The sequence below is a fragment of the Danio rerio genome, chromosome 10 (genome assembly GCF_052040795.2).
Source record: "Danio rerio strain M-AB ecotype USA chromosome 10, GRCz13ab, whole genome shotgun sequence".
Taxonomy (NCBI): domain Eukaryota; kingdom Metazoa; phylum Chordata; class Actinopteri; order Cypriniformes; family Danionidae; genus Danio; species Danio rerio.
Genome location: NC_141030.1, coordinates 21,006,010 through 21,019,707, shown reverse-complemented (window position 1 = coordinate 21,019,707; position 13,698 = coordinate 21,006,010). Strand labels below are relative to the sequence as shown.

Genomic DNA, 13,698 nt, shown 5'->3' with positions numbered 1-13,698 from the left:
CAACAACCATTGGAGTCATATTTCAAACACACCTCTTTTGGATTAAAACATCCTATACATCTGATTCAGCATAAGCGTTCAAGCAAAAACCAACATATAGGATGTTATTTTAACTGTTTTCTGTTTATTCGACATTAGAACAATGATGCCTTAATTGTGCTCAAGCTCCATGTATATACTGCATTTCAACTTCCATACATGTTCCCATAATCAACCGTTTCTATGGAAAAGGGAGGCTGTTGCCATGACAACCACACCACTGAACTGATCGGATTACATTACAACACATGCAGAACAAAACATCTGCCACAGTGAAAGAGAGACCAGCGCACAATTGAAGAACGCGGAGACGCACAGAGGCGTGTGCGAGTGCTAGTGTTAGCACATTAACAATGCAGCACAGTGTTATGGATACAGCCTTATCAAATAACCGGACAATGACCTGATGTAGTGTTTCTAAACAATAGATTCTTCGAAATTAACTTGACACTGTTGTGATATTCCTAGAAATTAGGCATACAGGTCTCTCTGGATTTTCAGGTGTTAGCACAAACAAACGTACCTTCAGGTAGGCCATAGTGAGCAGAGGCAGCAGGGTGAAGGGCACCAGGTACAGGAGAGCAGGCTGGGCCGCGCGGTGAATACGAGAGGCCACGGTTGCAGTCAACAGACCTGAGGCAGAAAGAGAGAAGATCAAACATGTAACAAATCTACAGTCCAAGTTAATATACATCACATGTTATCGCACAGGCAGTACATGATTGTGACTGTTGATGTCTGCTATTCAGATGTATTTTGCTAGCTTGGATTACAATCAGACAATGAAGACGCATTCCTGGTCACACCAGTTTTAATCTACGTCCATTTTCAACCACTTTCCAGTTTTCTTTGAGGTGAGGATTTAACGGGGGGTGCATGTATCTTGTCTCGTGATGTTTGAACTCGCATTGCAAAAACAATTTACATATCAATGTAAAAGGAGACAAGGTAAACTGATACAGAGAGTAAAACGGCTTTGAAAGTGCTTTCAACAACCTTTAGAAGTGACTGAAACTGGAAATGCATTAATCACTTCAGATCACATTTCCATCTGTAATTAGCATAGTCTTCTTGTGATTGGATCAACAAAAACACATCTTTATACAATAGTGCATATAATACTGACTAGTGTTCCCAAGCACTTATTGGACAAGTAACCATCAAGAAAAAACTAAAATAAAGCAATAAAAAATACAATTTAAAGAAAACTATTTAAAATATATGCTTAGGGCAGAGAGGATTAAACTTATTACTAAAATAGTATACAATAATAATTCAATCATTTTGCCCATTTACTGTTCCCAAATATTTCTTCATAGATAGACGGACCAAACCTCACATACAAAGAAAACAACAGACAAATTTATAGAGACAGACAAATAGGAGGGCAGAGACACAGATGTCAGAAGGCTATGACAGCATGAAAGGTCAAATGGAACGACTGAACTTCAGACAGGTCAGACAACACAATGACAGAATGATAGACAGATGGAATGATAGAACAAGAGATGCTCTGATACCTTTTTCCCCTCCCAACAGTAGTATTTTTATTATCTGAAATGCTTTAAGTTTTACTGATAGGACAGTGTACAGAATTGGTAAGAAAGCATGGATAGCAGAAAAAGGATGGAGGATCAGCAAAGCAGGGTTGTTGGTAGATCAGATATGGTTGCAGCCGGAAGTAAACGAAAAATATTTAAATTATTTATTAAACTTCCCAATAAATTGATTTTTTAACGTCTACTCTAACCCCTGATATTTTCTCAGATCTGAATTTTTTTACATGGCTCTTCACATTGTTGTTATAAATGTGGCCTGTATCATATTTGCAGTGTGAACAGATCATGATCCTAAACTGACCCGCAAGCATAAAAGTACAATTACGGACAACACAAAATGTCTAATTATGCGGACAGTGTATACTGTATAAAGTGAGTAAGCATATTGTCAGATTAGGTTTAATATAATGAACTGTAAAGGGTTGTTCTGCTACTACTAATGTGTATTTCGCTAAAATAAGTCTCTTGTGATTTAAAACACTGATCATTTGTGATTTATGATAACCGCGGTGCAGGTCTTTCCGTCCATCGGTGTAACTCATCAAGGCTTAATAAGCAGCTGCAGACCGAACTGTGAAGGCTGAGATGGTTCATCTGTTTGATCTCTGATCTCTTGATAACCTATCCTACTGTTATTTTACTTTGTTATAAACAACAGCCCCTTTTTCTCTTGGAGAGAAGTTCACCCTTAAAATGAAAGTGCTCCCTCCTTCGCCCACAGATTCACAACACCCTACAATCCCCACTCTTCAACTTTGCGATCAACCCACACCCCAATCATTATCAATAATTGGTTAACAAGGGCCAGTTTTGACTTAAAAAATTCTATCAAAATGAACAACTAACTTTCTGTGGTAAAGTAATAGCCCTGTGTGCCATTCTACTATGCTGCAGTAGACGATATTTGCAGCACAGAATGATGACGCATGTCAATCAAAGATTATGTAAAATTCACATGAAATCCTACAAAACTGTTCACAAGGCAGTCGCATTGCAAAACATCAGATCTGCATCTGATTTAAGACTATATATGAAAGTGGCACAAATCTGAATAATGATTTGTTTCCACTGAATGGTTTGGTGCGCTTTTATGGCCGTTTACACTGTCAAAAGGTACCAAAAAGGCAACCATATCATACCACTTTTTGGGTACCTTCTTCGAAGGGTACCTAAAACAACAAAATGGTAAAAAAGAAAAGAAAATGGTAGAAAAGGCAGAGCAAGACGTGCAGCAGAACGCTATTGGTTTACAGAGATACGTCACTAGCACATGCACAAGCTAGGAGAATGAAAACAAAGGTAGCACCATTTTTAAAAACACAGCCAAGACATTACACCACATTCATTTATACATATAATAAAGAGCCATGGTCGACCCAAGCTTAAACAAACCATGTCATCGTCTTGATGAGCAGCAAAGCAAAGAAGAATAGCAGAATCTACCCTGTGGCCCATAGTTGTTTACAAGGCCGTCTAAAGGGCGAGTGGTTTCACTTTCTCGAGTACGCTTGTCGTGTCTCTATATTTGAAATAACAAACTTCTTGAGCTGATGATAATAACGCGCATGCGATTATTGAAGTGCTTCTGACATCTGATCCTTTCTGAAACTGACAAAGGCGACAGTGAAGCGCAAAAAACAAAGGAGAAGCTGGAAGAAGAGGAGCAAATGATGGTTTCAGCAACCTAAAACATCAACAAACTGATATGTTTAACTATTATCATCAGCTTTGGACTATTATGAACTTAGAATGAAGAAATTACTTTCTAACAGAGTTTACATGTGCTGGTGAAGATTATAGATACAGATGAGAGGTTTGCTCTGACTGTGGGCTTTATGTTGTGTGTATCCAAAATAAGTACTAAATGTTTGCTGTTTGTAGTTTTATTGTATATGGTAACATATCAGAGACTGTAAGTGTCTATATGTGTTCATATATGTTACATTTAGTATACTGTATTATTTCCTATCACTGATGTGCAGTTTTAATCAAATCCTGTTCATAGAAAGATTAATAATAAACATTTATACTCAAGTGTTTGTCCGTTTTGTGAGAAGTGCTTCTCATATGATATGTAAACGACCCGGATTGCTTTATTTTGACATTTCTTTGAGCAAGAATGATGTCAACTGAAACTTTCTGTTGTACACCATGGCCATCAAACCATTGGTGCCCTTTTAGCAGTGGAAAGGCAAGCCTGACAAAGGTGACTCGTACAGACCCATACCGTACTGTACAGCACTCAGTGGAAACGGCCCATAAAAAAAAGACCAGATTCTATGCGGTTTGCGCTGCTCACACCGTCAAGACAAAAACTGATCTGTGTCACATATGGGTAAGAAAAATCAGTGTAAACATAGCCTATTATAAACGGGCAGACAGTTGACAGTATGTTGCTTAATGTCAGACAGAACATCTGAGAACACCAGCACTCTGGATAGGACAGAACGACAAACCGATAGACTGACAGAAATCATCAGACAGACATAGCACCAGAGAATCTTAGAACTAGAAATAAAACCATAGACATATGCGGACAGACACAACTAAAAAAAGACAGAACAATAAAGTGAACTACAAACAGTTTGCTCAATTGACAAATAGATCAAAAGTGTGTTCAAACTACTTTCTTGTGATACGCACCAACAAAGTAACCGATGAGGGTGCAGTGGAAGTAGGAAACCCTCTGCATGCGGCCTGACATGTTGGCAGGGCCGGGCACTTCGCCGGTGGCCTGTTTTTTATAGTTGTCATATCGCAGCACGAAACACAGCAGCAGGCCTGGCATGACGATATCGCCGATGCCCAGCATGGAGAAGTGGCTGCCGGTGGAGCTAGGAAACACTAACTTGCCGGGCAGCGAGAGACGGGGAACGTCCCGACCCATGCCAGGCCCCAGGTGAAGTTTGCGTGACAGCACGTCCAGTGGGTTGTCTGCAGGCTGTGTGGCCACTTTCACCATCACGTTGCTGTTGAAGATGTAGGCGGAGAAGAAGACCTACAGGAGAAGAGGGATGGAGATGAGTCAGTCGGACAGAGCAGCTTGCCCTGCTGTTTTAAGACGCTGAGAGAGAGTGAAGTCAGGCTTGTGCAAGCGTGTTTGGGAGTGATTTTTGACACTGACGAAAGAGGACTCGACAGTCAGCAGCGGGTGAGATGAGAAACACACTTTAGGTTTGCAATTAAAAATGAATTGATGTATTTTGAGGATACACTTGGTATTCAGCTTTCAATAATATTCGTTATTAATAACCTATTTTTTTTTAGTGCATGGATTGACTGCTTCAAATACTCGAAAAGTACATACGTGTTTAACTCAATGGAATAATAAACACGCAAATGCACATTTTTCAGAAAGTTGGCCCATGGTAACCTTTGATTTGGCCCACCATCCCATCTGAAAAGAGAGGGAAAATGATGGGCATGGTTTAGGTAGGTATTCATTCATTCATTTTCTTTTTGACTTAGTCCCTTTAATAATCTGGTTCGCCACCACAGAATGAAAAGCCAACTTATTCAACAAATGTTTTATGCAGCGGATGCCCTTCCAGCTGCAACCCATCACTGGGAAACACCCACACACTTATTTACACACATACACTACGGACAATTTTAGCTTACCCAATTCACCAGTACCGCATGTCTTTGAACTTTTGGGGAAACCGGAGCACCCGGAGGAAACCCACGCGAATGCACGGAGAACATGCAAACTCCACAAAGAAACGCCAACTGACCCAGCCGAGGCTCAAACCAGCAACCTTCTTGCTGTGAGGTGAAAGAACTACCTCCTGCGCCACTATGTAACCTGGTTTAGGTATTGTCAAAGTAACGTCAAAGTAAGTAGTTTGCTAAAGTAATTTTTTATTTGTTTGTGTTATTGTTAAGCTACAAAAAGATAGTTTCAATTTATATGCCATAGTTAGGTTTGAAATGTACATACTAGGGTTGGGCATCTAAGCTATAATGCCGATCCGATACGCATCTCGATACAAAGAATACGATCCGATATATTAGCGATACATTTGTGACATTGCGATGCAACACGATACGATTTACACCCATATCACGATACAATGCGATAATTCAGCACTAACTTATTAGATCAAGTTTATGAGATGATGTAAGAAAGGATGCTGTGCCATTGAATGAGTTTGATTATTTATTAACCAAGCAAAACCAAGACTTTTTTTACAAAATGGTTTTTCTCTCAGAGCCAGAGTGTCAGTTTACAGTAGAGGGCCATTTTAGAACCTATAGCACATATTATTTAAGTATTTTCAAGATGAACAGAATGTATAAGTGCAATATATATTAATATATATATATTTGCACTCTTTCAACATAAAGGTTTACCATTGCACAAGAATTGTGATTTAACTTTTCAACTATTAAAACAAGTTTTACAAAGATATATTGTGCCACTGAATATTCAAAACTTAAGGTTGTGAACTAGCAGTGTTATGTTGCTTTGAAACATCACTATCACTGTAAACAACAGGCTAATAAAAATATAAATAAATACAAATGAACAGGAGGTGTTTAAAACCTTCGTTCTCCGTGACACTAGGCTGAATATCTTTGCAGATGAACAATGCAATAGCATTCGTTATTGGCGTAGAGCGAGCAGAACTGTTGCGCATGTAAAAAAAACTTTCAATGCTTTTCTCACCACTTTTGGAGCTGGTAGCTACAGTTGAAGCAGAGCAGGAAGCCGGGGATGCAGGAACACTGGAAGATGCTTCCACAACAACACAGAGGCGCCGCTTCAAGTGAGATATCAGATTAGTCATACTGCCCGTGTATTTTAGAGATGCGCGGCACATTTTGCAAATTGCATCTGTCCTGTCAAGTCGTCCATCCTTTTTGCAGAATCCATAATGTTGCCATACTTTAGGTTTAAAACTCAGTGAGAAATAAAATGTTTGTTTTGCTTCTTGCGCTTCTTGAGGGCGCACCACTAGCTTCATCCGCACACCTGATGCGCTGAGTTGTAGTGTAAGTGTGCACATCCGCAAATCCGTTGCTAATGCATACTTTATGCAGGTTGATTAAATTATGCGCCAAAAACAGGTTGACAACACTTGTTATTAAATAAAAAATACATTCTATATTAAAAATATAAGTTGTATCTTGGAAAAACCGATGCATCTCGCAAAAACCGATGCATCTCGATTTTCCAAAATTTCATTCATCCTCTGCTGCTCTACCGATGCACTCGCATCGTGCACGCGCATGACCGCGTATCGATACATATCGGTTAATCTTCCCATCCCTAGTACATACAGTCACCCGATGGATTGAGGACAATGGAGAGACTTTGGTGAGCAAATGAAGGCAAAGGCAGATTCTCGTTGACAAGTGTATTCAGCATTGAACTCCACTGTGTAATAAATGTGTTTTGCAATAACAATTAAATGTTTATTGCAATAAGTTATCATTAAAAAGCTATACTGCATTAATTAATAAGATTCATGTTTTCGATTCATTATTAAATATCATAAAATAAATTAGGAAATTTCCCATGGTAACTTTAATGTAAAATATTTTGTTATATTTATTTTCGGCCCATGGCTCTCAATTATATTTAATGTTTTGGCCCTTTATACAAAAAAAGTTTGGGCACCTCTGTTATAGGCTATTAAAATAAATTTGATTTATTCACTTTAACCTATATTAGGCAGCCAGCAGCAGGTGAGATGGGAAATGCAGAAATTTCAGATTTGCAATTATAAACAAATTAATGTATTATGAGGGGTCACTTAGTTATTAATATTTACTGGAAAAGTTTTTATTCTGTCATCATTTAATCATCCTCCACTAGCTTTAAACCTGTTTGAGTTTTTTCCTGTTCTGAACACAAAAAAAACATATCATACATAAAAATGTAGGAAACCCATAGGCACTGACTTTGAACGAATTATATTTTCCGACTATGGAAGTCAATGGCTACCAGTTTTCCTACATTCTTTAAAATAACTTCTTTTGTTTTTAACAGAAAAAAGAAACCACCCAAGGGGGAGTGAAGGTGAGAATTGTTATTGTTGGGGGAACTTTTCTTTTTACAGCAGATTCCTCCAGGTGTGTTTGTCTATGTAATGAATAATCTGTTGAACCGCTACTTAAAGAGCTTATAAGGAAGCAGTCAGGATTCCTTGAATGCTTCTCCATCAATCTCTTAAGCTGCAATTGCAAGTTTTATGGCACTAGCTGGGTGTGGCAGTATGCAACGCATGATAAACGTGCTGATCATAATGATCATGATTGCTTTACATTATTTTTGTGCGAGTGGAAAAAAAACAGAAGAATGTGAACATACAGAACAGGAAGTGTCCTGTGAAGACAAGGAAGAACTTGCTACTAAGAAGTAGACATGTAATTGTTAAAAGCTGATAGTGAAGATTAGTGCATATTTCACATCAAATTTAAATTTCAAACTATCCATTTTATGATTATAGTTGTTTGAGTTTTTATTTAGGTCTTTTATATTTTACATCAAGTTACAGTTACTGCTGACAGCTAGGTTTGCACAACAACCTCAATTTTATCACAATATCATATTTTTAACCACTTTCTCATGATTATTTTTAAAGTCACTCCTTCTCGTGTGACATTTCTATACATCTTAAGTATTTTTTTTTTAACAAGATTAACATTTTTGCACACTGCAAATTACAGGCTACTTGTAATAATTCCTATACATGTTAAAAAATAAATACAATTATACTAAAAGATTATCTAATGTAGTCATTACCATATTTATTAGGAAAAACAGGAAATATTATTTGCAGGTAGGAAGTGTGTGTATACAAAACTAACTTTAAGTTGCGCACAAAAAGAAGTGCTAATTCACTGTGACATACATACGTGAAAATGAGCTGTAGTAAGGAAGGCTTAAGGTTTATGTAGACTAAAAAAGTGAAAGGGATGTTGTAACCAGACAGATACCACCCATTTATTGCCAAAGATGGATCAGTCTGGCTGCTAACACTCGTCCAAACAACTTTCTTTGTGTTTAGCAGAACAAAGACATTTTTACGGGATTGGTTTAACCTGAGGGTGAGTAAACAATTACAGAACTTTCATCTTTGGATGGACTATCCCCCGAAGAAAGCCGAGTTTTTGTATGTCGTAAGTATGAAGTTACGATTTTTCGATCAAATTTGGCCAAAACAAAAACATGGTGAATTTCATGTAAGCATTTATTTCCTTAAAGTTAATATACATTATATATCTATCTCTCTCTCTCTCTCTCTATATATATATATCTCTCTATCTCTCTCTCTCTCTCTCTCTCTCTCTATATATATATATATATATATATATATATATATATATATATATATATATATATACATATATATATACACATACATATATATATATATATATATATACATATATATATATATATATATATATATATATATATACATACATATATATACACACACACACACACACACACACACACACACACACACACACACACACACACATATATATATATATATATATATATATATATATATATATATATATATATATATACATACATACATACATACATACATACATACATACATACATACATACATACATACATACATACATACATACATACATACATACATACATATATATATATATATATATATATATATATATATATACATACATACATTCATATGTATAACTTATATTTTATGATTGTGGCTCTGGATGTACTGTACATTTTGTATTAAATAATCAGGCAAAAAAAAAAAAAATCACATTGTAGATTATATGAATGTTATTTAATTATTTGATGAATCTCATAATTACTAGAATACACAAACATGTCTAAACCTGGAAGTTTATATGCACTTACTGACATACAGCTCATAGAGAGTTTAAAAGACCTGACGCCCATCCGTGGAGAAACCAGTAAGACTGGCTACATCAATTACTCACCCAGAAAACATCATAGATGAGCAGGCCTGACAGCAGTAAACACGACACCTTCAGACTCGGCAGCCTCACAAACGCAATCATAGCCACGCAGAGACCCATGGCAAGAGCTGCGGGAGAGAAAAACACAAGATTTCACTCCACAGAGAAAAAAATAAAAAACAAAAAAACAAAAAAAAAAAACAGCACGAGTTAAAGCAGAGAACGTGTTTACATTCTCCACCTCCACACGAACACAAACAGAGAGTAAAAGCATGCTGACGCACCGTCCATGAGCAGCCAGTGGCCCGTCAGCACCCAGATGAGAACCAGCATGACAGAGAGCGAAAACGACAGCAGCTCCGCCAACGTGAAGCGGCCACAGCAGCCGAATGAGATCCTGGAGACAAAAGAGACACGCTGAATACACTCAGCTCTTTTTCACACCCTGAAATGCGAATTAGAAGACTGTCGTCCATTAATACACAAGAGGATCATTCTACTGAATGCAAACAGAAGAGATTCTAGATTACATTGTGAGATTGAGTGAAGCTGCGAAGCAAATCTCTAGGAACAAATAGGGGCATTATCTGACTTCAAAATGAATTTAAAAAGCCAATTTGATGCAATAAATCAGGCAAAGAATATCTAAGTGTTAATAAATTGCACTGTGCCACAATGTCAAGCAATTCGATTTTTAAATAAATTGAGTATACACTCGTAAGAGCATTTTAAAATTAACTGGGGCCTGTTTTGTTTAGACCTGGAAAGCATTTTTTAAATTTACATTCACCATTTAGAAAAAAAAAACTAACAATTTGATGGGAGCAATTTTATCTCGGATTTAGATTCATTTTAAGTAACAAATAACATATCAACACATAGATGTTAAACTTTAGTGATTACATTAACCCTAAAAACAACTAAATGTATACAAAGACAATATTATTAACATCATCATTATAATTACTATTATCATTATTATACATAAAACCAGGAATGATAGAAATGCATATAACGTCCTAATTTACTTTAATGACCAATTTAACTGATTATATTATATGCACAATAAAAATTCTTTAAATAATAACAAAAAAAATAAATGGAGACATATATGAATTACAATGAATAATATATACTAAATATATACTATAGATTTTTGATTTATTATAATTTACTAAAACAATTTTCAAGTGCAATTTGACATGCCTTTTTTTTTTTACAGTGCATTGTGTTCTGCGTCCTGATTGGCTATAGACCATTGTCAATCATTCTTTTCTTTGCCTCATGAACAGTACAGAATGTGTTCAGTTTGACATATTAACATAAATCTTCAATTATGGTAAAGGGGGTCACACACCGCATGTGTCGTGTCGCGTTGTGCCATGCATTTTAGAATTGTAAACATAGGATTATATCAGGGTACGCCACCTGGGGTCTGTCCTTTGTACCTTGCTTAAATGATCTAAGATGATTTGGAAGATCTTGAATCTTTTAATCTTGTTAACCGATCTCTGGCTAATTTGGTTCTTCAAAAAAGTTCGCAAATCAGATTAAAATGTTTGGATGAACTGATCTGAGATCGCTGCATGTGCTGTGAAGGACAGATCTATTGATCCTTAAAATCATGATCAGCGATGCAACAACTGCCTGACAGCACAACAGCATAATGACATCATCTCATCTGATTAATATTCAATTATTCATGTGAGCAAAATGACATAAAATTTGTAGTAAATGTTTTGTTAAATATAATACGCAATAGCTTTCCACATTTGTTGCAAGCTGCATACTCAGATTAGCATGCCTATTCAGGTTTCTTAAGAACTGTCTGTTTAAATTAATTTTGCATTAGAAAAGCATTTTGATATCGGTAAGTGTCTGCAATTTTTGCAAAGCATCAAATCACCGGCATGTTATCTGTCAAAACGTTTGCCTGACTGCATTAATTACTATTCCTTTCCTTTAAAAAAATATAGTATGTGTATATATCTAAAAGTCCATATTAATTAATGTTCTCCTTGAACCCCTAGGGAAGAGAACACCCCGTCACAGTTTTTGTACTTTTATTTCGGAGTGTAGATTGCATAACAATTTTGTTCATAATTTTTTATTAACTTCTATTTCAATATAAATTTTTTTAATTTAATAAAATATAATTTTAAAATAAAATATCTAAACTTTAATTATATTTTACCATTTTCCCTAGTGTTTGTAATCTATAGGTTACCACTGTGAGAAAATATCAGCATTTGGTACATACTTTTAGAATGCCTTTGCTTGAACTGACCCGATCTAATCCTGTTTATATGAAATAAGCCTGCTCCTGAGCAGCTACCAGAACTGTTGCTATGACAACAACTCACGGATGAGTTTTGAAGAACGAAATGATCCTGGATCATGTCAAATCATTGATAACCAAATCCAGCTAATTGAGTAATCCACGTACGAAGAATGGGCCCCTGATCTGCAAGTCGTCGGCTGTCTGTGGTGCCCAGCTACGACTCGGGACACTGTTCTTATTTTTGTCATGTCATGTAAATAACTCCATTTTAAATAACATGCGAATAAGCACATACAGTGTGTTACTTCCAACTGTCATGAGCGCAGCACATCTGTGTGCGACCCTCTTAAAGATGGAGTCTGCCTTAGCTTTGTGGATCAGTGACTGCAGAAAAAAAAACCTGGATGCCAACATTATCCAGACAAAAGCTAAAAAATTGTATTAACCTCTTGCTGAGAGCGATAAACATTTGCACCTGACAACAGTTTTTGATCTTTGGTTTCATTCTATATATGTACCAATACTGGACTTATTTTTTTTTTATGAAAGTTCAAATTTTGAGTGTTTAAACAACAGAGATAAGCGTGAAAACTTTAGTGCCTGTCTGAGAAAAGTGTATAAAGTGTGTAGTGAGGGGTTTTACAGCCTTCAAACATCTATGACAATTGTAAAAATAAAGCTGACTATGCCGGTTTCACCTATCGAGAGTTATTTTTTGAATGTAACATCCGCGAATATTGAGAGACCACTGTATTACATTTCATTGTTATTATTATGTTATTATTCTATCCACATTTAATTTTCCATTAATATTAACAAATTCATTGTGATATCACTCAAGAAAAAATAAAAGATAAATCAGTCGAATGCTAATGAGAGCCACAATTAACAGCTTGAGTGAATGTAACACAATTTTTGTAATCTAGTCTAATCTGACAACACGGTTTGCCGACACATGAACTGGGCTAACAGCAGTGAACCGCAAACGACTCTGATAAGCGAGTAAACTCTTACTTGTTCTGTGGGGAGCAGGGTCTGGTCAGATACTGGCACATCGGCAGCAGAAGGAACGCAAATGCAATGGTTGCTAGAACTACAGAGAACAAACAGAAACACAAGACAAAGCAAACAATCAGGTAAATATTACTTCAGTGGATGAACTAGGTCAGTGTGTGAGAAAGGAGTGGTGGAAGGTCACTGGTGTGTTTGTATGCACACATACCTGCAGTGCATATGGTGAAGACCACCTGAACCGAGTCAAAGAAGAAAAACATGACGAGCAGAGACACGGAGGCTCCGATTGGCAGGAACAGAGCCTGTGTGGAGTCTATGGTCTGAATACCTGCGCAAACAAGTTCACATGAGATCATTCACAGGCTATGTTTACACTGGTGTGCTTTCACTTTAACATGAAACGCGTCTGCTATGCTTACACTTTACATACACACTGTCTGAAACCTCTAAAACAAAGACTTTTGGAAATGCTGAAAACTAGAAATAAGCATTATGGATTTAAAAGTAAATCATAGTTTCTTTTATTTATTTCTGAAATGGTATCAGCAATGCCAAGTCATATGCATCCACTCCGTAACAAGTCCTTTATCTTTAGAGAGAACTGTTCTTTTCCATTTGTATTAGGGCTGTGTGATATGGGCAAAAGTAACCATCACGATTTTTTCAAAGATATTGCGATTTCAATTTTAATCATGATTTTGTCAGAGACAGACTAAATCTGTGTTTACAGTGTAAATCTGAAACATATTTTAAAAGAAAAACACTTAGATCTTTATCAAAGGCCTGTAACATGTCTCTAAAACAAACATAAAATAAAAATTACCTAGTAAAGCAGTGACTAACTGTCTCTAGAACAGACCTGTGGCAAAACAAATG

The 13,698-nt window shown here is 36.4% G+C and overlaps 1 protein-coding gene across 6 annotated transcripts in view; it reads right to left on the bottom strand.

The window, feature by feature from the left end:
• The window catches only part of sppl3 (signal peptide peptidase 3), a 205,195-nt gene that overhangs the window by 6,388 nt on the left and 185,109 nt on the right, over nucleotides 1-13,698 (bottom strand). For 5 of the 6 annotated variants that reach the window (XM_087269464.1, XM_087269462.1, XM_087269463.1 and 2 more), the window contains 6 exon segments: nucleotides 13,031-13,150; nucleotides 12,823-12,901; nucleotides 9,812-9,924; nucleotides 9,549-9,655; nucleotides 4,242-4,596; nucleotides 563-672 (listed from right to left, as the gene is read on the bottom strand). In XM_087269464.1, coding sequence (XP_087125590.1) covers nucleotides 563-672; nucleotides 4,242-4,596; nucleotides 9,549-9,655; nucleotides 9,812-9,924; nucleotides 12,823-12,901; nucleotides 13,031-13,150 — 884 coding nt within the window. 6 annotated transcript variants of the gene reach the window in all.